At 37.5% G+C, this 24,677-nt stretch overlaps 1 protein-coding gene across 4 annotated transcripts in view; it reads left to right on the top strand.

Annotated features, from left to right (window-relative positions):
• Positions 1–23,851, top strand: part of limch1b (LIM and calponin homology domains 1b) — a 77,891-nt gene extending 54,040 nt beyond the window's left edge. Inside the window, exons 2-20 of one of the 4 annotated variants that reach the window (XM_067384445.1) lie at positions 4,122–4,157; positions 4,736–4,862; positions 4,950–5,104; positions 9,808–10,246; positions 11,826–12,065; positions 12,563–12,647; positions 12,755–12,825; positions 12,908–12,983; positions 13,272–13,294; positions 13,936–14,049; positions 15,472–15,564; positions 16,418–16,558; positions 16,634–16,713; positions 17,092–17,150; positions 17,930–18,005; positions 18,258–18,341; positions 18,656–18,764; positions 21,875–21,977; positions 22,127–23,851. In XM_067384445.1, coding sequence (XP_067240546.1) covers positions 4,122–4,157; positions 4,736–4,862; positions 4,950–5,104; positions 9,808–10,246; positions 11,826–12,065; positions 12,563–12,647; positions 12,755–12,825; positions 12,908–12,983; positions 13,272–13,294; positions 13,936–14,049; positions 15,472–15,564; positions 16,418–16,558; positions 16,634–16,713; positions 17,092–17,150; positions 17,930–18,005; positions 18,258–18,341; positions 18,656–18,764; positions 21,875–21,977; positions 22,127–22,152 — 2,137 coding nt within the window. In that variant the 3' untranslated portion in view covers positions 22,153–23,851. Of the gene's footprint in view, positions 1–4,121; positions 4,158–4,735; positions 4,863–4,949; positions 5,105–9,807; positions 10,247–11,825; positions 12,066–12,562; positions 12,648–12,754; positions 12,826–12,907; positions 12,984–13,271; positions 13,295–13,935; positions 14,050–15,471; positions 15,565–16,417; positions 16,559–16,633; positions 16,714–17,091; positions 17,151–17,929; positions 18,006–18,257; positions 18,344–18,655; positions 18,765–21,874; positions 21,978–22,126 lie in introns of those variants that run through there. The other 3 variants (XM_067384418.1, XM_067384426.1, XM_067384435.1) reach the window with 3 other exon arrangements.
• The last annotated feature ends 826 nt before the right edge of the window (positions 23,852–24,677 follow it).

Raw genomic sequence — 24,677 nt, 5'->3', positions numbered from 1 at the left:
CAGCTTTAGCTTGTCCAGACAATGAAATTGTGCTTGAGGAAACCTGCGATAGAATCAAACATCTGGAAATAAAGCAAAAGATCATAGAGCAAAATTAGTCATTAGATAATCCGATAGCGTGGTTCGAACAACCAATTCATAACTAAATTACTACCATTTTCAGAAACAGCTGTTTTTCAGCAGTGAGTTATGTCACTGTATGAGAACTCTGACTCAACCAATGGCGTGTGTTTGGGGGCGGGACTTTTTCTTTATTGCACTAATGGCAGAAGGAGGGAGTGTTCAGAAAATTTTTTTTTTTTTTTCTTTGCACATTTTTTTTGGTTGATGCTTGTGGCTCGGAAAAACACTTCACCTTTTAAGAACTGGAGACTTTTCAGCGTTCCACACAGGATTGAATATGTTTTGAAGCCATATGGTGACCCTACTGCTTAATACGTCTTTTATATCACAATATTATTGTATCATAGTTTCTTTTTTCTCAATACTCTGTATATTCTATGAAGGTTGGAACAAATCAAAATGATTAATATTGAATGATGCGAATACATCCATGCTGCATAATGAAATAAGTATTTGGTTATTCTGATGTGACTTGTTAATTATTAATTATTATACATTAATATATATATATATATATATATATATATATATATATATATATATATATATATATATATATATATATATATATATATATAATTTATAAAATAAATGCATAAAATAAATAATTTTCTTGTGGTTTATACAGTATTCTCAGCAATGTTTTGTTTGTTTTTCTATTATCTTGATAGTCTTAATAAATATGCGGCTTATATTCATATAGTATCTGGTATAAGATCTGTTTAGAATAAAAGATTTCTACCTGAATTCATTGATCTTTTCTCTTTGGCTCATTTCAATATATAAGATATTTGGTTTAGTTATTTGTAATATTCAAAAGCTCTTAGAATTGAGTTTCTGATTTGGGAATGACAGAAAAGCGTGCTTGCGGTTATGTTTATATTCTTGAGGGGTTTTTTGTAATATGATCTGTAAGAGTTACATGATTTCACAACCTGAAATGAGTCAGATCGGTGCCAGTTTTATCAGCATTGCACAATGTCGAGGTAAAGGAGATGAGCTTGTTGACAGAACCTGAGATTCTCTGGAAACGCAGCTGGATGTTTGGGTGACAGATACAGGCGTTCGTGTTTGTCTGTCGTGTCGTGTGTGTTTGTTTTTCCGTCATCAGGCTGGCATTCATTGCAGACATCTGGCATTAAGGATGAGGGAGAGCCGGCCTGGCATTTGTGTAAGAGTCACGAAACAGTGTCCATCTCTAAAAGAGCTGTAGATTAACCTAAAAAATTCAGAAACACCGGTGGCCGTTAAGTGAACTGCAGCAGCAACTTATCGCTTACACACACATGATGTACAAGAGACTGAACGTGATTCAAGGCCTCGATATACTCACGGCGATATATTTAGTAGTAAAAAGAAGTTGGAAACTTGCACCGATATACTGTTAACAAACATCGCTGAGAACGACGGTTAGATGAATATGTAAATATGTGCTGAACACTTTCCTCTCATTAACAGAGTTATGAGAAAACAGTAGAAAGCATCTGATCACATGTGTTTACAGCAGCTCTGAGATTCACAGATGAGGTCATTAAAATTACACTCTTATGATAGTTTGATTATAAAGTATATTTGAGACTATATAGATCTGGCTGTGAGACTATAGTTTGAATGAATCCCTTTTCTTTGCATGACACATTGACATTACAGTACAGAATGACTCTTTCAGATTTATCCTGAACATTGTATAAGCATTCGTTTCATGTGTGTTTGAACAGAAAACAGGTTCATGTAAATGTCACAATGTCCTTTGCTTTCATAGTGATTAATACATGATAATTCTTACATATAGCCCCTTTTTCTATATCTAGATCTGGAGGTTTCACTCCTGTTTCAGCACTAAATATAACACATGTAGCTCTTAACACGTGTAAAAAAAAGTCTCTGAAATATATATTATTAGAAGTTTTAAGAATTAGAAGTTAAAAATTTGTGTAACAATGTCTTTACAGTCACTTTTGAACATGTTGATGCATCCTAGCTGAATAAAAGTATTCTTAAAAAACGACCCCGAAAGGCATTATTTTTATCATTTTTCTTTGGAACTGAGCTGAAGTGGAATCTTTATCTTGTCTCGTCTGGTAAGGAAATGTTGTTCTGACATTTCCTCACACTGAGTGACAGCTTTAAGAGAGAGCAGACAGGAAGTTCACTGATCATGTGGTACTGCATGTCCTGTTGAGCAGTAGAACTCTCTCCTGTTTGAATTATGTGACATGAGAAATAAATGCCCTTGGTAAATCATCAGTTAAGGCCTAAAGAAAGAATTCAGTTTGAATTCACCAACCAAATGCAAGCAGTGACTTGTTTTAAATTCTCTCTGCTTGTTGTTTTGTTTCTGAATCCTCAAAGCCATGAAGTTACTTTGAGAAGTGTTTGGATCAGGAAACCTCGCTCATACTCGCTTACTTTACAGTTGGGATTGGGAGGATTTTGTAATGTATTGGATATACGTCTCAAGGCTGCATATTATTATAGTTTAAAATATTTGTATTTTTATTTTAATATATTTTAAATCTAAATTATTCCTGTGATTGCAAAGACGAATTTTTAGTTTTCAACTGCTGAAAGTTCTGTGATACGTTTAATTTTTTAGGATTCTTTGATGAATAGAAAGTTCAAAAGAACAGCATTTATTTGAAAGAGAATCTTTTGTAACAATATAAATATCTTTATTGTCACTTTTGGTCAAATAAATGTGTCCTTGATGAATCATTTGTTTCCCCCCCCAAAAAAAAAACCAACAACAAAAAACGTACTGCCCCAAACTTTGAACGATAGTGTAGATTATACTAAAAAATTAAACTGAAAAGAAAAAAAAAAGATCAAATAAGGCATAAAACAAAATGTTCACTCTGTCATTCAGAACATCAAAAAAGAAGCAGAATGTACAGTTCATTCATCAGACAAAAACAGAAAACTGTAGCAGCCTTGTAATATATGACATAATTTCCAGGTGGACTGAAGAAAAAAAAACCCTGTGTGTCTTTACTTCCCAATACTGTCCAATCAGATTAGAGCTTGACAGATTGAGAAAGTGCTTTCCAGTTTTGTGAGTAAAATGGATCAGATGCAGTGAGTGGATGAAGAGATGGTGTTTGTTTGTTTAATATCTATATTCTGTGTCAGCGTTTCTCTCACAGGTGGTGCGCGTTGATTCATCCATCGCCGCTCAACACTGTCAGGCATTCCAGACTTTCTGAGTGTTTGTGGATATTTGAGTTTATTTGACTCCAGAAAGAATGTGCTGAAATATTTTCTCTTCAGTGATGTCTAAAAACTCAGATCTTATCTCCAGCGTTAGTCCTTGACCAGTAGAGATCCAGTCCAGCTCAAGCTGGAGTTTTGTTCTCGCTGGAGTCTCTCAGCTCGAGCTGTGTTTCCTTTGGTCTCTACAGCTGGACGGATTCACAGCAAACCCGAGCCATATTTACATTTATGAGGAATACTTTGGGATTTATAATTGGTTTGTTTTTTGGGTGGCCTGTATTTTCAGCGTCTGTGTGTTTCTTGTGGTGAGACCGCAGGCCACACTTTCACTGACACACATCTCAGTGCTTTAAGAGCTGAGCTTTTCTCTCTTTCATGTTTTACCTTCTTTTCCCTCTTCTTTAAGAATCTTTTTGATAAGTGCAATAAGTGGTGAATTTGATGAGGCTATGAAATATGGGTTAGACATTCCCCATGGTATTGGGGTTAGTTAGATAAACACTGTAATCGTTACAAGTGAAATTGTTTTATTATGCCCTCTTCTGTCCATTAATGGGTATTTACATGCACAGTATATCTTCAACACAGAACAAATGTTTCCATTTAAATTTTAAATATATATTTTTTTAAATGTGGAATTGCTTGGATAGAGTTTGCGATACTTGTAAAATATTCTGTGTAATAGAAATTGAACATAATGCAATGACAGGTTTCATTCAGCTTTTTTTTTTAATCTGTTGGTCCTCATAAATCACTGTCTCTGTGCTCTTTTGTCCTGCCTGTTGTAGATTCAGCCGTTCATCTAGTGTGTTTGATGATCCCGAGTAAGTCTCTTTACCACACTGTGCTGTGAGAAACACTCTTGCGGGAACGCCTCTTCCACTGACAGTGCCTAATGTCTGCATGTGCCAAGCTGTGCATTCAGCACTTTGTTTTGGTACACTATGGATGAACTTCCTTGTAATGTGGCTGTATTGCTTGAGTGGGATGCTAATATAATGTAAACCTTTTATCCACAAATTAATATCTGTGTTTGCTAAAGCACTTGCATCTGATGTATAAAGTTATACTTGAATTTGTTAAATTCATTTAAGAAGTTAAAACAGAACAGTGTTTCTTATATAATGAAAAATGTGTTTGTTTTTGCCACTTGTAAGATAATATAAATTTGGTGGTTGTTTCAGTGTCTTTCACCATATGTTCACACTTCTGGCCTTCTTTCTTTGGATGCATGGCTTATGGGCGGCACAACTTGCCTAATTATAAATGCTCACTGTGACTCACTGGCCGTGCTTTTTAACTGGTTGCTTAATAATAATAATTGCACTTGACTGTGGTTAACCAGCTGATTAAATATGATAAATGACCAGTGATTCAGTGAGCTCAAATCTCTCTGTAACAGGAGTGTGAGCATGATTGACATGAGAAGCGAGGAAGACTCTATGTTGCCACCCCACAGTCAAGTTCGACATGAGCTCATGCACAACCAGTACAACAAGCTGAAAGAGGAAGAAGACCACTGGCAGGACGTAAGTGTCTTTCATTACTAGCATTGTTTGCTGTTAGATCCAGTATATTGATCTGAATGTGTCTGTAATTGTATGTTTGTGTGTCAGGACTTGGCCAAATGGAAGAGTCGCAGAAGGAGTGTGTCTCAGGACCTGATCAAAAAAGAAGAGGAGAGAAAAATGATGGAGAGACTGTTGAGTGGAGATGGAGGATCACAGAGAAGGAAAAGCATCAAGACGTACAGAGAAATAGTGGAGGAGAAGTATGTCTGCCATTTCCATCTACACTTTCCACTTTAGTTCTCATTAATTACAGTCCAACACTACAGATGACCACAGGTCATTTAAGCAAAATAAAGCTAGAGTACTTGATACTGAATGTCAGTATAACTGTGAGTTTGCCATAGGCTCAACAACACAAGCCTGTGACTTTCAGTGTTCTTGCTGTAAGTGCAGTTATTGTCAGTGCTGTTACTGTGAGTACAGTTGCTTTCAGTAGCGTCACTGTCAATGGTGTTACTGTTAGTGATAGTGTAAAGCCATTGACAGTAATGTCAGTGTTGTTACAGTCAGTACAAATACTGTCAGCATCATTAATCTATCTTCTGTTACTGTCAGTGCAGTTACTGTTACTGGGGCATTACCATACTGTCAGTAGTGTCACTGTCAAATGTGGTATTGTCAGAGCAGTTACTGTCAGTGATGTTACTGTGGTGGCATTAGAGTTAGCAATGTTACTGTCAGTGATGTTACTGTAAGTGGTATTACTGTCAATAGTGTTACTGTAAGTGTGGTTACTGTCACTGGTGTTACTCTCATTGATGTTACTGTGAGTGTTGTTACTGTTACTGGTGTTACTGTCAGTGCTGTTACTTTCAGTGCTGTTACTGTGAGTGTTGTTACTGTCACTGCTGTTACTGTCAGTAATGTTACTGTGAGTGTGGTTATTGTGCCTGGTGTTACTGTCAGTGCTGTTACTGTGAGTGTTGTTACTGTCACTGCTGTTACTGTCACTGGTGTTACTTTCAGTACTGTTACTGTGAGTGTTGTTACTGTCACTGCTGTTACTGTCAGTAATGTTACTGTCAGTGTGGTTACTGTCACTGGTGTTACTGTCAGTAATGTTACTGTGAGTGTTGTTACTGTCACTGCTGTTACTGTCACTGGTGTTACTTTCAGTACTGTTACTGTGAGTGTTGTTACTGTCACTGCTGTTACTGTCAGTAATGTTACTGTCAGTGTGGTTACTGTCACTGGTGTTACTGTCAGTAATGTTACTGTGAGTGTGGTTACTGTCATTGCTGTTACTGTCACTGCTGTTACTGTCAGTAATGTTACTGTCACTGCTGTTACTGTCAGTGTGGTTACTGTCATTGCTGTTACTGTCAGTAATGTTACTTTCAGTGCTGTTACTGTGAATGTTGTTACTGTCACTGGTGTTACTGTCACTGCTGTTACTGTCAGTGTGGTTACTGTCATTGCTGTTACTGTCAGTAATGTTACTTTCAGTGCTGTTACTGTGAGTGTGGTTACTGTCATTGCTGTTACTGTCACTGGTGTTACTTTCAGTACTGTTACTGTGAGTGTTGTTACTGTCACTGGTGTAACTGTCAGTGCTGTTACTGTCAGTAATTTTACTCTGTGAGTGTTGTTACTGTCACTGGTGTTACTGTCAGTGCTGTTACTTTCAGTGCTGTTACTGTGAGTGTTGTTACTGTCACTGGTGTTACTGTCAGTGCTGTTACTGTGAGTGTTGTTACTGTCACTGGTGTAACTGTCAGTGCTTTTACTGTCAGTAATTTTACTCTGTGAGTGTTGTTACTGTCAGTGCTGTTACTGTCAGTGTGGTTACTGTCATTGCTGTTACTGTCAGTAATGCTACTGTCACTGCTGTTAATGTCAGTGTGGTTACTGTCACTGCTGTTACTGTCAGTAATGTCACTGTCACTGCTGTTAATGTCAGTGTGGTTACTGTCACTGCTGTTACTGTCAGTAATGTTACTGTGGGTGTGGTTACTGTCACTGCTGTTACTGTCAGTAATGTTACTGTCACTGCTGTTACTGTCAGTGTGGTTACTGTCATTGCTGTTACTGTCAGTAATGTTACTGTCACTGCTGTTACTGTCAGTGTGGTTACTGTCATTGCTGTTACTGTCAGTGTGGTTACTGTCATTGCTGTTACTGTCAGTAATGTTACTGTCATTGCTGTTACTGTCAGTGTGGTTACTGTCATTGCTGTTACTGTCAGTGTGGTTACTGTCATTGCTGTTACTGTCAGTAATGATACTGTCAGTGCTGTTACTGTCACTGGTGTTACTGTCACTGCTGTTACTGTCAGTGTGGTTACTGTCACTGCTGTTACTGTCAGTAATGATACTGTCAGTGCTGTTACTGTCACTGGTGTTACTGTCACTGCTGTTACTGTCAGTGTGGTTACTGTCATTGCTGTTACTGTCAGTAATGATACTGTCAGTGCTGTTACTGTCACTGGTGTTACTGTCACTGCTGTTACTGTCAGTGTGGTTACTGTCATTGCTGTTACTGTCAGTAATGATACTGTCAGTGCTGTTACTGTCACTGGTGTTACTGTCACTGCTGTTACTGTCAGTGTGGTTACTGTCACTGCTGTTACTGTCAGTAATGTTACTGTCACTGCTGTTACTGTCAGTGTGGTTACTGTCACTGCTGTTACTGTCAGTAATGTTACTGTCACTGCTGTTACTGTCAGTGTGGTTACTGTCATTGCTGTTACTGTCAGTAATGTTACTGTCACTGGTGTTACTGTCAGTGTGGTTACTGTCACTGCTGTTACTGTCAGTAATGTTACTGTCACTGGTGTTACTGTCAGTGTGGTTACTGTCACTGCTGTTACTGTCAGTAATGTTACTGTCACCGCTGTTACTGTCAGTGTGGTTACTGTCACTGCTGTTACTGTCAGTAATGTTACTGTCACTGGTGTTACTGTCAGTAATGTTACTGTCACTGCTGTTACTGTCAGTGTGGTTACTGTCATTGCTGTTACTGTCAGTAATGCTACTGTGGGTGTGGTTACTGTCACTGCTGTTACTGTCAGTAATGTCACTGTCACTGCTGTTACTGTCAGTGTGGTTACTGTCATTGCTGTTACTGTCACTGCTGTTACTGTCAGTAATGTTACTTTCAGTGCTGTTACTGTGAATGTTGTTACTGTCACTGGTGTTACTGTCACTGCTGTTACTGTCAGTAATGTTACTTTAAGTGCTGTTACTGTGAATGTTGTTACTGTCACTGGTGTTACTGTCAGTGTGGTTACTGTCACTGGTGTTACTGTCAGTAATGTTACTGTGAGTGTGGTTACTGTCATTGCTGTTACTGTCACTGCTGTTACTGTCAGTAATGTTACTTTCAGTGCTGTTACTGTGAATGTGGTTACTTTCATTGCTGTTACTGTCACTGGTGTTACTTTCAGTACTGTTACTGTGAGTGTTGTTACTGTCACTGGTGTAACTGTCAGTGCTGTTACTGTCAGTAATGTTACTGTGAGTGTTGTTACTGTCAGTGCTGTTACTGTGAGTGTGGTTACTGTCACTGCTGTTACTGTCAGTAATGTTACTGTCACTGCTGTTACCGTCAGTGTGGTTACTGTCATTGCTGTTACTGTCAGTAATGCTACTGTGGGTGTGGTTACTGTCACTGCTGTTACTGTCAGTAATGTCACTGTCACTGGTGTTACTGTCAGTAATGTTACTGTGAGTGTGGTTACTGTCAGTGTGGTTACTGTCATTGCTGTTACTGTCAGTAATGTTACTGTCACTGCTGTTACTGTCAGTGTGGTTACTGTCACTGCTGTTACTGTCAGTAATGTTACTTTCAGTGCTGTTACTGTGAGTGTGGTTACTGTCACTGCTGTTACTGTCAGTGCTGTTACTTTCAGTGCTGTTACTGTGAGTGCTGTTACTGTGAGTGCTGTTACTGTGAGTGCTGTTACTGTCACTGCTGTTACTGTCAGTAATGTTACTTTCAGTGCTGTTACTGTGAGTGTGGTTACTGTCACTGCTGTTACTGTCAGTAATGTTACTGTGAGTGTGGTTACTGTCAGTGTGGTTACTGTCATTGCTGTTACTGTCAGTAATGTTACTGTCACTGCTGTTACTGTCAGTGTGGTTACTGTCACTGCTGTTACTGTCAGTAATGTTACTTTCAGTGCTGTTACTGTGAGTGTGGTTACTGTCACTGCTGTTACTGTCAGTGCTGTTACTTTCAGTGCTGTTACTGTCAGTGCTGTTACTTTCAGTGCTGTTACTGTGAGTGTTGTTACTGTCACTGCTGTTACTGTCAGTAATGTTACTTTCAGTGCTGTTACTGTGAGTGTGGTTACTGTCACTGCTGTTACTGTCAGTGCTGTTACTTTCAGTGCTGTTACTGTGAGTGTTGTTACTGTCACTGGTGTTACTGTCAGTGCTGTTACTGTGAGTGTGGTTACTGTCACTGCTGTTACTGTCAGTGCTGTTACTGTGAGTGTTGTTACTGTCACTGCTGTTACTGTCAGTAATGTTACTTTCAGTGCTGTTACTGTGAATGTTGTTACTGTCACTGCTGTTACTGTCAGTAATGTTACTTTCAGTGCTGTTACTGTGAGTGTTGTTACTGTCACTGGTGTTACTGTCAGTGCTGTTACTGTCACTGGTGTTACTGTCACTGCTGTTACTGTCAGTAATGTTGCTGTCACTGCTGTTACTGTCAGTAATGTTACTGTGGGTGTGGTTACTGTCACTGCTGTTACTGTCAGTAATGTTACTGTGGGTGTGGTTACTGTCACTGCTGTTACTGTCAGTAATGTTACTGTCAGTGGTGTTACTGGTTACTGACAACATTACTGACAAAATTGTTATCAAATCGAAATTGCTGTGAGCTAGTGGATCTCAATCATCAATACAATAATATGCCTCTAGTGTAATTTCTGACAGTATTTTACTCTCTCCACTAGGGAGCGCCGTGAACGGGAGTTGCATGAAGCTTACCGGAACGCCCGCACACCAGAGGAAGCAGCTTCTGTGCTGCAACGTTATGTCCAGCGCTTCACCATCAGTGAGGCCGTTCTTGAGCGCCTCAAACTCCCCAAGCTCCTGGAGAGGAGCGTGTCGGCTGACCCAACTCGTCACTCTTCTTTACCCGTCTCCCCAGACTTTTCCGCTTTCAGTGCTTCCTCAAACCCGCTGCAGTACCTGAGGCAACAGTCTCTCCCCGCAGCCAAGTTCACATCCACAGTCGAAGCACAGGTGACGGGATACAGCATAGAGCAGGGAAACACTGGAGATACAGAGTTTGTTTCAGGTCCATCTCACTCGAATGTGACAGCGCCCTCTCTGGGTCCAAAACCTTACAGACAGAGCAGAAATACCACTGCTGGGATGAGAACAGCTAAGGTACATACAGCCCAGGAATCAACACTTCTCATTGCAGAGTTTACTTTTTAAAAGGTTTCAGAACTGATACAATATCTATAGTTTAGGACTAAAAACTGTTTTTTTTTTTTTAAATGTAAATAAAAAGTCACACAATATTACTGTGCAACATCCTGTAAACTTTCATACTTGTTTCTCTTTGAATGCAATAAGGTTATAGGGAGGGCAAAGTAAGAAACTGCTTATTTGTATGCCCAAGAAATAGACCTCGGCAACATGTGCCTGCTCTAGAGTCTCAAAGAGATCAGAAATTTGCAATCAAAAGTCAGACATTTCAGTATTAACTCTATGATTATTTCTCATCATTCTCTTAAGACCAAGTGAGCTATGCTATCCACATTAATTTTTCAGTTTTCATTTATGTCTATTTTTGTTTCCTTTAAGAGAATTTATTTTGCTGAAGGGCTCCATTATGTCTTCAGAGCTGTATAAGAGCAGCCTCTGAGCAATATAACACTGACTCCATCAGCAGCCATGCACTCTGCCACACCACCCACACTGAGAAGCAACATCCTGGATAATTTAGTGCTGCAGGAATTCGCTCTGTTCGTCTCCTAAGAGAAGTGAAGTGTTCCAGAATGCATCAACAATAGCAGATGTTGCCCTCTGGTGGCTGGAATGAGTGTTGTGAGTTAAAGTGGGCATGTGTTGAATGAGTGCTAGTGTTCCCTAGGTGTGTGTGTGTGTGTGTGTGTGTGTGTGTGTGTGTGTGTGTGTGTGTGTGTGTGTGTGTGTGTGTGTGTGTGTGTGTGTGTGAATGGGTTCTTTCTAAGTGAAGTGCTCCATACAAAGACAAAAACACTCACACAGAGCAGATCAGCCTGCTCTGAAACACACACATACCTCTTTTTTCATTATAGGGACTTTACATAAACGTGTTTTATATATTGAGCTAGTGATCATATAAACATATTCCCTACCTGTCTGCAGTTTTACATTGTCATTAACACATTATTTAGGATGTTTATTAAGCGGTTTCTTTATGGGAGCTGTTGACTGACAAAACCTGACCCATATGCAAAGCACAGCGATTGCATTGCGATAAGCTACCTAATGATGTATTTTAAGTGTAAATTAAATTAATATAAAGGATAACATTTTAAAAAAAAGATTTTATTCTGTAAAATAATATATTTTTTTGGGGGGGGAACATTAAGACTTGATTTTATAAATCTAATAAAATAAAATTGGGCTTACATTATTTATTATTTGCAGTCAGCCATAATTAATTTATTCCATGAAAGTGTAAAATAAGATTATACTTTTGCAAGATAAAGTGAGTAGTATTAGCAGACTTAAAGTCAGCATGAAACAGAAGTCTTTTCTTCTCTATTGTGTCGTATATACGAGTTAAATGCTTTGCAAACAAGAACAAATGTAGGGCGGGGCTTGATTTTGTCCGTGGGGAATTGATTGGATGGTTGTGGTTTAGTATTGGTGGATCTAATGTGAGTGACAGGTTGCCCCGCCCTCATTATCAGAGAAGAGATGCTGCAAGAGGAAGGAGAAGATATCAGTATGTTGATTCTCTCTCTCTCAGGTGGGTGAAGTAGTTCGAGTGAATGGAGAAAGGGAGGATGAAGGCCACAGTATTGAGGAGAAGGGAGGAAAAAACAGAGAAAGAGAAGGAGACTGTCTGCAGTTCTTCCCATCTCCGTACACAGACTCAGACCTCACAGATCCCGATGTGTCTGATGGATCCAAGGTCCGGCCCACGGAGCTGACGCTCTCATCCTCACACTCACCGGAGCGCTGCGAGAGCGACACAGAAACCACAGAGGTGAGGACAGCAGTGGCCAAAGGTGATATGCCCTTTTTTACAAAATATAAAATAAGTCTCTGACGTTCCCAGAGTGTGTATGTGAACAAAACAGGACAATCTCACGCACTGAAAATGTCAGAAACTGCAAGTAGTGGTGTTCAGCTGAAAAGAACTTAAAATGATTGGTGCAAACGTATAAGACTATACATTTTCTTTGGAACATTTCCTTCGAAAATAAAATCTAACCACGATGTCCTCATTGACTCAGATGTCTGGAGTCTATGGAGACTAATATGTGGATTGGTACATCCCCAAACACAACTCTTGTAATGCCTTTTTGGCGCAGACACTGTAAAACTCCAGCGAGGATACAGAAGACTCTGTGCTTCTCTGTCTATGCTGATGTCCACTGCTGTCTGTGTGTGAACTATACAAGCCAAACAATACAGCTTATGTTCAGTATATCACATGGTTGGATTCTCATCACCTCCATCTGTCTGTGTAATGTCGTACAGATTGAAGGAGGGACAGTCCCGCAGGCCGGCGATGTCTCTAAATCCACAGAAGTGTTGGAGATTAAACCAGAAGAGACTGTTACAGGTTGGGCAGCTCTTATGTGATATTAATATTCCAGTTTGTTATACAAACACCTACTTCATCTTCATATTCCCGTGTAATTTCTGGCGATGGCTCATGTTCCTGCACAGATCAAGAGCCGACGGATGAGACGAGCGACTCTCTACAGACCGTCATTCAGATGGACAACTCTTCTGCACAGGTTAGTGTATCTGTGCTTTCATTAAAATACTTACATATGCATATCATTTATTTGACCTTGACTTGTTTGGATTTGGTTGAAGGTCAATAAACAAGCAACAGAGATCCCACAGGATCAATCAAAACCATCCGACGCAGAATCATACAGAACCAAACCAGGTGAGTGTCGCTGACCAGATCTAGACATGGAAATACCCATAATCCTCCTTAATCTGAATGAGTGCGTTATTGAACTTTAATGTGAAATATTCAGATATTTGTCAGTTTGTCAAGTGTCAATCATAATTTTTGTGTGCAAACAGTCGTGTTGTATTTCTGTCACTGAAAAACAACAATATTTTTACATTTAACAGCCATCGTTTGTTTTTAACCAAATTAATAAAATGAATAATTCATGAAATCACTGAAAGTGCGTGTTTTAAAAATGACATTGTTTGTATTTTCCAGATATGACTGAGAAGTCTGCAAATGTAAGTAAAGAAGTGAAATCTGTTCTTCCGTCTCTCCTCCTCACCCCTGAAGTGTCTGACGTTTGCTTTCTGCCTGTTTCTCATCTGGTATTATTTTATTATTTTTCTACAAACACTATTAAAATGATTGTACAATATAAATCTTCTTTGATTCTCATACTGTAGGTAAATGGTATAACACATAACAGTATGAGTCCAGAACTGAAAGTATTTGCTTCTCTAGAAGCCTGAAGTGTGATTTCAGCTATTATTTTTTAAACAATCGTTTACTTGTCAAAGCGGCAGTGAAATACTACACTACCCATAATCCTGAAACAAGATCCAGCATTCAGAGTCGCTGTTACCATGGAAACACGCTTTAAAAGGCAAGCGACTTTTGCAAAGACGAGCATTTAAACATTTAAACAGAAACATGAATGAGATGAGAAGAACTGGATCTGCCACTGGGAGTTGAACTCTATACCAGATGGGAAAGCAGCAGAACTTCCCCGTGTTGTCCTTGTCTTTTCACATTAATCCGCTCCAGTAGAACAGATAGTCTCACTACTTCAGGGGAAACAGACCATCTTTCTCTTGCTCACTGTGTTTGGTGTTGTGTGCTGCGTCCTCGTGCGGCGCATGTGCGGTTACGGTACGGTTAGGTCCCTCCCGCGGTGCTGAATCTGGTGAAGCGGGCTGAACGCTTTTCTTGGAGCCCTGAGGAAGAGCGCAAGCGTCAGGAGAGGTGGCAGCGAGAGCAGGAACGCATGCTTCAGGTACAGCGGCTTGAGAACGCAGAGCCACGCTTGAGCCGGCTGAGAATCACCTGAGCATGCTTCATACTCCACCTGACCGCAGACTAACAGGCACTTCATGCTTAAGTTGCTTAAGCACAGGAGAAATGATTCACCTAAAAAAGAAAATTCTGTCGTTAGAATCTGCTTTTTTCAGTATAATGTAAGCAGATGGGGACCAAAGACAGCCATGGTCACCATTCACTCTCATTATACAGAAAAGAGCAGCTTTGACTCGTTTAGTGTCTTTTGCGAGACAGAAATTAAAATTAAATGACAGAATTTTCATTTTTGGCTGAACTTTACCCTTAGGTTGCATGCTTGAGTTCCCTTTTCCATTTCCTAAAACAATAGACTATAGTGTCTGTATATATTTATAGAGATTTCGTCAGAAGATCTGCTCTATATGGTAATCTAAATGCAATTAATTACTTTATCTCAAATCAAAACTGATTGTTTTAGCTGTTATAACACACACAACTACACTGAAGCTATCAATACACTGTGACCCAAAAAATATCTGGACACTTAAAGGGACAGTTCACTCAGAAATTCAAGTTCCCTCTCTCATATCGCTTCAAACCTTTCTGTATTTCTGTCTTCTGTGGAAGATATTGGAGTCTGAACAACACTGGACCCCACTGACTTTAATCAAATATAGGAAACGTTTCTCAAAATGTCTTTTATGTTCCACAGAAGAAAGAAAGTCAAACCGGTTTAGAAGGACACGAGGGAGTGAACGATGACTGATATTTCAGAGTGACTGAAGTGTTGAAATACTCTTTGAGGAGCTCATCATGGATTAGTTATGAATAGATTTGCACAGTTCAGGAAGTAAAATTCTTAAAACAGCAAAACACACATCATAACCCAAACCCAGCATGATACAGCAGTCTCTGCTTAAGATAAAGACACCCCTGCGTGTGTGTGTGTGTGTGTGTGTGTGTGTGTGTGTGTGTGTGTGTGTGTGTGTGTGTGTGAGAAAACAGCTGTTGATGCAGATGTCAAGTTCTTTAAATGCACAATTTCACAGATATTCACTGCTTAGATTGATGATGTTTTTTAAATAGAGATGATTTTTCTCAGTGTTAGTGTGTGTCCAAATTTTGCTGTCTTGTCCATCATTTCAACAAAGTAAAAAAAAAATCAAAGACTTGGAATTGATTGTGCCTTTAAAATGTTGTTTTTGGGCTGCTTGTCTTTCTGTACAATTTATTTTCCAAATCCCAAGCACTTTTCCTTAACCTGATTTTCTCTCTGCCAATGTAAAAGAGTTTAATGCTGACAAACTGAAGGGATACTGAGGTGTCATTTGAGTTTCCGAGCGTTAGAGGGTTTCCTGAAGGCGTTCGTGGATCTGATGGAATAATCAGCATTAATGGATGCATGTGTGTGTGATCACAGGAGAAATATCGGCGTGAACAGGAGAAGTTAAAGCAGGAATGGGAGCAGGCGCAGAAGGAGGTGGAAGAGGAGGAGAGACGCTACCATGAGGAGGTGAAGTTTCCCTCACAACACACTGGGTCATCTGACCAATCAGAGCACAGCAGACCAATCATCTGACCAATCAGAGCACAGCAGGAACATTTAAAATAGTTCAATGGGGCACTTTAAATATGTTTAGTCTTTTATAGGCTCCTGATCTTAGTGTGATTTGGTTCATGTGTGAACTCATAATATCTGGTGTTCTGTAACACATAAACAACTGCAACATAAAAACATTACGTTTCTGAAATCCTGGCAAATATCAGAACTGCACTGCAAAAAATGCTGTTCTTACTTTGAGTTTTTGTCTTGTTTCTAGTCCAAATATCTAAAAATTCTTAGATCAAGAAGCATTTTCTTGTCAAGTAAAAATTATTTTCTTGTTTTTAGGAAAAATAAGTCAAAATTAAGTGACTTTTTCCTTAAAACAAGCTAAATAATCTTAATCCAAACTGAAAACAAGATTATATATCTAATTCTTGGTTTGAAATAAGATTATTTTGCTTGTTTTTAGGAAAAACTCTTTTAAGGAAAATGCTTCTTGATTTAAGAACTTTAAGATATTTTCACTAGAAACAAGACAAAAACTCAAAGTAAGAACAGCATTTTTTTGCAGTGTTGAAACATCACTTCTTAAAAAATGTACTATGGTAACACACTGTAGTTTCTGCAAAAACAGTGTAATTATTACTGTTACTACTGTGAAATTATAGTACATGAATCTGAGATCCTCAGTGTAAAGCATGTTTATCATGGTAAATTGTTGTAAGATGCTTTACATATCATGTGAAATGTGAGAAGTTCGCTGTTTCGCTACTCGTTTGCTGAGAGAAGATTTACCAGTGATTTTTTGTGGTCGATGCAGGAGAGGAAGATTCTGGAGGAGACCGTGACCCCTCTGACCCCTCTGACCCCTGTGACCTCTCACTCTCCGACCGCACCGCCTGTCCTTCCCAAAACCCACAGCACTTTACACTCCCAGCCGGAGCAGGAACAGAAGCAAACGGTGAGACGTGAGGGAAGGACGTTAGAGGAAGTGTTTGATGTTTGGTGAGACTGACGGTGTTTCTCCCTCCATCAGAGCTCTGAGAACTGCAGACGGGAAAACGGCCTCAGTGACGCAGCGCAGAGACAGACGGACAGTTTACAGATGACAGTAAGGTCTGCGACAGCAACTCTCACCCAGAAACATAAATTCTGCCATTATTTGTCACTCCACACCTTTAAGCTGTTGATTTTTCTGTGGAGCACAAATAGAGAATTTCTGAACCGTCTTCATTTGGCTCTTTTCGCTGGAGTGACGCTCACGGTCTGTCCCGTCATGAGCTGTTTTGGGAGTTTTTGACAGACATGATCACAGCACACTATTGTTTTATGGAAAAGAGCTGCATGAGGATTTTGTGTTGCATGGAAAAATAACAGCATGTGAGTTTGGAACAATGTGACGGTGGGTCAGTCATTTTTGAGTGAACTATTTAACTTTTTAAACTTTTCTCAAACTCCTCATTATAACTAAAGCTTGTGTTTCTCTTCATACAGCGGTGTGTCAGCGGGTCAGAGAGGACGAGAGAAGCCGCCGGCACTGCAGTCGGCTCAGGGTCAGGCGAATATTATGCCTAACATTATGTTTAACATTAAGTTATTTAAAATATTTTTAATGCAATACATTTCATATCATTTCAATCAGATATGCATTTTTTATCGATACGTTAATAAATGTGAATGAAACAGAAGAATTTCTTTCAGTTTTTGGATTATTCTGTTATTGTCCCAGTGCATTATGGGATTTCTTTGTCAGTGAGGGAATTCAGTCCAAATAAGATCTTAACTTGTTTGTGTCAAGAGCGTGTCTGTGATGACTCCAGATGCTCTGAATCTACAGAGACGACTAACAGTAGCAGAATATGCATTGATGATCTGTCAAATAACTGAACTGGACAACAGATCATCTCTAAACATACTTATCCTGCATGTATATTTATATATAGGGTCATACAGGCATCTAGTGGTGACACCATGATATTACATGAGATTTCCTTGATTTCTTCCATCGGATGTCATAAATCTGCTTTCCATGCGGATCTTAAATATCTTTGCTCTAGTTTTAACCTAATTGAAATTATTTGAAAAAATATGTATTAATTGAAATTAATATTTTTTTATAGACATACATTCTGCTTTATTTAGAGTTGAACATTGTCTAATACCATAAAATCCCCTCAAAATACAAAATATTAAATATTATTGAAACAAATATAGTTCATTTAATTTCATTCAAGAAAAAGTGTTGCGCTTATTCTCGGTCTGTTTTGACTCTGAGGATCACAATAATCATCCAGTTGTCGATTATGAAAGTGATTCATTTGTAATTTTACAGACACACCACTGACCAACAGAGAGAATGAGACCTGGAACAAGAACACATCACAACCAAAACCTGGAGGACGCAAGAGGTGTGTGTGTGTGTGTGTGTGTGTGTGTGTGTGTGTGTGTGTGTGTGTGTGTGTCCATTATGTGTTCTTTCATTGATTGATTTATTCACAAACAAACCTCAATGTGTGCATCAAAGTTTAAATGATTTTACGTTTGCAATTTTGTTGAATTCATCCTCATGGCCAAAGCGTAATGATTCTGAGCGTGTGTGTGTGTGTGTGTGTGTGTGTGTGTGTGGACGCTGAACGCTGCATGTGGCTCTCCATCCTCAGGTCTGACTCTATAGAGAACATTGGGCCATCATCCTCATCCTCACCTTCATTCACAGACACACCTGCACCTTCATCACCAAACAGGTACAGCAGCTCCTCTGACCTCAGCTCATGTCTGGAGGTCAAAATAATCACATCTAATGAGTCAAATGATCACTACCAACCCAAATCAGATGTGATTGTGAGTGAATTTGAGTCAGTATGTGTGTCATCTGTAATATCAGCAATATAACGAAGCTCATCCTGCTCTGCAGAAATCAGCATTGATGAACTCATTTCATGTGTTTGATTCTGTCTGCTGCCGTCTCTGATTACTGACCACAGTTCTGTTTTTGAATCACTCTGGCTCATGTTTCCTGTGTGTGTGTGTGTGTGTGTGTGTGTGTGTGTGTGTGTAGGTCAGTCAGTGGGAAGAAACTGTGTTCCAGTTGTGGTCATCCTCTTGGTAAAGGAGCCGCCATGATTATAGAGACTCTCAGCCTTTACTTCCACATCCAGTGCTTTAAGGTACGAGTGCGAATCACAGCTGGAAAACTGCAGATTTTAGGCAAGGCAATTTTATTTGTATAGCACATTTCATACACAATGGTAATTCAAAGTGCTTTACATAAAGAAGAATAAGAAAAATAGAATATAAGAAATAGAAATACGGAAGAGGATTAGGGCCAAGCAATAATAAAAAAATGAAACCATCTCGAGATTAAACTCGTTAAATTTCGAGAAAAAAGTCGTTAAATTTCAAGAAAAAAGTCGAGATAAAATATTGAGAATAAACTCGTTAAATTACAAGAAAAACTCTTTAAATTTCAAGAAAAAAGTCGTTAAATTATGAGAAAAAGACGAAATAAAATGTTGAGAATAAACTCGTTAAATTACGAGAAAAAAATTCTTTAAATTTCGAGAAAAAGTCGAGATAAAATGTTGACAATAAACTTGTTAAATTACGAGAAAAAACTCGTTAAATTTCAAGAAAAAGTCGTTAAATTATGAGGAAAAAATCTAAATAAAATGTTGAGAATAAACTCGTTAAATTACGAGAAAAAACTTGTTAAATTTTGAGAAAAAAATCATTAATTTTCAAGAAAAAGTCGTTAAATTATAAGGAAAAAGTCTAAATAAAATGTTGAATAAACTCGTTAAATTACGAGAAAAAAACTAGTTAAATTTCAAGAAAAAAGTTGAAATAAAATGTTGAGAATAAACGTATTAAATTACGAGAAAAAACTTGTTAAATTTCAAGAAAAAAGTCGAAATAAAATGTTGAGAATAAACTCGTTAAATTACGAAAAAAAACTCGTTAAATTTCAAGAAAAAAGTCAAGATAAAATGTTGAGAATAAACTTGTTAAATTACGAGAAAAAACTCGTTAAATTTTGAGAAAAAAGTCAAGATTAAATGTTGAGAATAAACTCGTTAGATTACGAGAAAAAACTTGTTAAATTACGAGAAAAAACTCGTTAAATTTCAAGAAAAAGTTGTTAAATTATGAGGAAAAAGTCGAAATAAAATGTTGAGAATAAACTCGTTAAATTACGAGAAAAAACTAGTTAAATTTCAAGAAAAAAGTTGAAATAAAATGTTGAGAATAAACTCGTTAAGTTACGAGAAAAAAATTCATTAAATTTCGAGAAAAAAGTCGAGATAAAATGTTGAGAATAAACTTGTTAAATTATGAGAAAAAACTTGTTAAATTTCAAGAAAAAAGTCAAAATAAAATGTTGAGAATAAACTCGTTAAATTACGAGAAAAAACTTGTTAAATTTTGAGAAAAAAATAATTAATTTTCAAGAAAAAGTCATTAAATTATAAGGAAAAAGTCGAAATCAAATGTTGAATAAACTCGTTAAATTACGAGAAAAAAACTAGTTAAATTTCAAGAAAAAAGTTGAAATAAAATGTTGAGAATAAACATTAAATTACGACAAAAAAATTGTTAAATTTCAAGAAAAAAGTAGAAATAAAATGTTGAGAATAAACTTGTTAAATTACGAAAAAAAACTCGTTAAATTTCAAGAAAAAAGTCAAGATAAAATGTTGAGAATAAACTCGTTAAGTTACGAGGAAAAAAATTCGTTAAATTTCGAGAAAAAAGTTGAGATAAAATGTTGAGAATAAACTCATTAAATTATGAGAATAAAGTCATTAAACTACGAGAAAAAACTTGTTAAATTATTAGAACAAATTCGTAATTAAACAACTTTTTTCTCATAATTTAATGACTTTATTCTCAACATTTTATCTCAACTTTTTTCTCGAAATTTAATGACATTTTTCTCATAATTCAATGACTTTATTCTCGTAATTTAACAACTTTAATCTCGAGATGGTTTTATTTTTTTATTATTGCTTGGCCCTAATCCTCTTCCGTATAACAGTAAAAACAGATAATTTTGTTATCTGGATAGAAGAGCTAGGAAGTTTCGGGGAGTTTTTTGCTGTTGTTGTCCATCAGAGCGGATCTAACTGGATCTTCTTTCTTCCTAATTCTCCCAGCTCTTTCAACCAGACAGCAACATTTAAGATGCATTAAAAGTCAGGAATAACAAGATGATACATAAAAGATATAAAATACATTAAAAATGTCTTTTCATATTTTGCACTGCTGTTGAGTTTCTCCACGGTGCTTTTTGTCTGCCACTCTTCTTCCTGACTTTCACAGGAGCAATGCTATCAATAACATTCTGTACTTTTGAGTTAAAAGAATCAAGGAGAAAATCAACAGAGTCGCAGATATGCTTGGTGTTAAAGATATAGCCTTCATAAACAGTACACTAGTGTTCTCATTTAAGCATTGCTTTTTGACCGAGATAGATCTAGCTATCTGGGATTTACTGTAATCACACCAACGATGATAACGTCTTGTTCCCTGATGGAGGGAATGGAGACGTTACGTCGAAAGACTGAAAAATGAGGTCTCACTTGGGAGATTGAAACTGTGTTTATCAGTTCAAGGTGCCTTAACAGGTAGAGCTAGACAGCGGTCCTGTCGTGTGAGGAAGATCCAGTTAGATCCGCTCTGACGGACAACAACAACAAAAAACTCCCTGAAACTTCCTAGCTCTTCCATCCAGATAACAAAATTATCTGTTTTTACTGTTATTTCTATTTCTTATGTTCTATTTTTATTCTTCCTCTTTATGTAAAGCACTTTGAATTACCATTGAGTATGAAATGTGCTATACAAATAAAATTGCCTTGCCTAAAATAGAAAGAGGAATTAAGGTTGTGTAATACGTTGTTGTTCTTTATCATGATGCTTTATTTATTTATTTATTTAGCTTTATTTATTTAGTATCAATAGAACATAATCTACCGTACATAAGATTTGGTTCGGAAAGATGATCTTATTCTCATCAAGACTGCATTTATTTGATCAAAAATACAGTAAAAACAGTGAAATATTAGTCCAGTGTAAATCAGCTGTTTTCTATGTGAATATATAGTGAAGTGTAAATTATTCCTGTGATTAAAGCATCATTACTCCAGTCACATGATCCTTCAGAAATCATTCTCGTTTCTTTCCTCTGACGTGTGAAGGTCGATGATAACACATTGCTGGATAGAGCAGGTTGAAGTAATGAGAAGATTTTCTTCAGTGTCTCTCTCTCTCTCTGTAGTGTGGGATCTGTAAGGGTCAGCTGGGCGACACCAGCACAGGAACCGACGTGAGGATCAGGAACGGTCTGCTCAACTGTCATCAGTGCTATATCCGCTCGCGCAGTGAGTCACACGGCTTCAAGCTGTCGATTCTGAGATTCCTTCAGTGCTGCAGATGAGGAAAAGTCATGGCATATCCTCAAATATATTAGAAACACTTGATAATACATGTATGATGTTCAGATCATGATCTTCTTCCTCTTGTCTTCCAGCCGCTGGTCAGCCCACCACCCTGTGAACTCACTGATTTTAGGAGCAAAAGAAATCAATCTTCTCCTCACAATCTTCACGTACGTCAACACAAGCACATCTAAAATCAAACCACTGCAACGTCTTCAAGTCGGTTTTCTTTCCAACACAACCGAGTTTCTGCCTGAACTGACAGTGTTTGTTGCTGAAGACGGTGCGTACTCTGACCTACAGATAATTAACACTAATGAGGAACGGACCTGATTTCTGGAATGACTTCACTTTGCTTTCAATTTATCTGAATCCATTCAATCCGTTCTTAAAACTTTCTTCATCTATGGCTGAGCATTCGGATTGAGCTGAACTTCTTTTCAATAGTTATTTTTCTGTGTTCTTTGAGTGGATTAAAACACTGTCCAAATATCAAGAGATTCCTGTCTGCAAGTTATATTCTTTATTTTCAACACATAACATGTTAGCATTCATAGTGCCTCGTGATGAAGCTGTAATTATGGGAACACAGTCACTGTAATCATTCTATTAACTAATGGAGGATAGTGTGTATTTTTATACATTTGAGTTGATAAAAACACAAATGCATGTAAACTGAGTGCTGGTTGAGACAACAGACATCTTCACACAGATAGTTTTCATGGAGATCGCTGTCCTTCAGTGGATTGATGCTTTGGGAAGTTGTGCCTTAGGAGAGATGCTACACCAGAAACTCAAAGAGAACGAACAAGAGTTTGGATCCAAAGACTGTTTCTGCGCTCGTATGAAAAATAATGGAATGTTTTTGGTCATTTATGATCTTCTGGATCAAGGTGCACTTGCTCTTTGAAATAATGGAGTGTTTGCCTCCAAATATCTCAGTTTTGCCCTTTTCACAGCACATCGTACATCGTTTTTCCTAGCAATAGTATTATGCTAAATTGAAATGTTTGCCCAAACTATAACATTTTCTTGAACATATTTTTCCCCCTTAAATACATTTTTAAGCTATAAAGAGACCTGAAGTTATATACTAATATGTATATAAAAGAACAATCTTATTTTAGTTTCATTCTGAACATGATTGAATTGAACACATGACAAGCAATACAAATATCCATCATAACACAATCACTGGATAAATGTGTTTTATACGGAGCGCCTAAAAGGAACACAGTGATGGAAAAATATGAGATGGGAGGAAAAATTATATCTTAAGGCTTTTGCGTTTCCTCACAAATGTTTAAGTTCCTCTGAGAGAGTGTTTGCTCACAAGTTCTTTGTGAACGAACGCAAAGTTTCTTTTCTTTTTCATTTTTAAAATTTTTTTTCCCCCATCCCATATTTTTTCCACCATCATGTCCCTTTAGGGGCTCCGTAGTTTTACGCCTGTCGATGTTAGCACATTCATGATGTGTATCTGAACAGAAGGGCATATGAAGGCTTTCTTGATTGTGAAAACAGTTTGGCCTGTTTAATCTTCTGTCATGATTTATTCACCAGTTTCTCTGTGCTTCAGGTCTGGTCATGTATTTTATGTTTAAATCATCATAACTTTAGGTTGACACAGGGCCAAGGCTTCTGCCAGGCAAGTTATGTGTTGTTTAGGAGGGAAATAGTTACCTTGGAAAATATATATTACATCTGAGGTATATTTATTGAGTTATTCAAATCCCAAATCTATACTATCCAAAAACAGATTAATTTGATGTTCAAATGCAACGGCTTTACAGTATCCTGTATGTTTATAAATAAAATGTTGAAAAATCTAATCTAGTCTATATTTCTTTGTTTCAAAGGCATGAAATGTTTTGAATCAGAATGTAAATGAAAAAATAATAATTGTTAAAATTATTGCATAATGTATTAATATAATGCAACTGTAAAAGAGAACAAGATCAAACTGATTGAAGTGCTTGATTTGAAGATTAGTTTTGTTGTGCCAGAATTTGAGTTGTTAATTTAATGTTAATTATATCCATTAAATATATTAATATTTATAGTGTCCTGCAAAATGTCATAGCTTGTAAAAATGTTTAAATAACAGCACTTTTTACATCAAAGTTCCGAAATGAAACCAAAATTTTGTTTAAAATTAATCTTTGAAAGATGCATTGAGAAATATATCAGTTCTGCTTTTTTGACTGTTGAGAAATGTGTTATGCTCAAAACTTCCTTACTTTGACCTCTCTCTCAGTCTGTGGTCATCTCTGACTGTCCAACAATTCACGACTCGACCGTACTTCTGTCTTTAGGTTACTGCACACCATCATTGGTTGAAGAGGGTTGTTGGTCATAGCTCTTGTGTACTGTATGTTGAAGTCATTTCCAACCTCGCAGGTTATTTTTGTGGCAAAAGTATTCATCTCATATTCTCAACATGGAATGGACTAGTGCTGTGGTTATTTAGCTATTGATATCTTTTTGAAAGTTTGAGATACAGACTGGAAGTTTCATCAACCAATGCTTTTAAATTCATGCCTTCGACCCGTTCAAGATGGTGCGGCAAGATGTATTTCAATGTCAGACAAAACAGCTACTTTTGTTGCAAAAGTAGCCTGAACATCTTTGACCTCTTATCAG

Source organism: Chanodichthys erythropterus, chromosome 1 (assembly GCF_024489055.1).
Source record: "Chanodichthys erythropterus isolate Z2021 chromosome 1, ASM2448905v1, whole genome shotgun sequence".
In the NCBI taxonomy this organism is placed as follows: Eukaryota; Metazoa; Chordata; class Actinopteri; order Cypriniformes; family Xenocyprididae; genus Chanodichthys; species Chanodichthys erythropterus.
The sequence above is the reverse complement of the archived record's forward strand: the minus strand, read 5'-3'. Positions and strand labels throughout refer to the sequence as shown.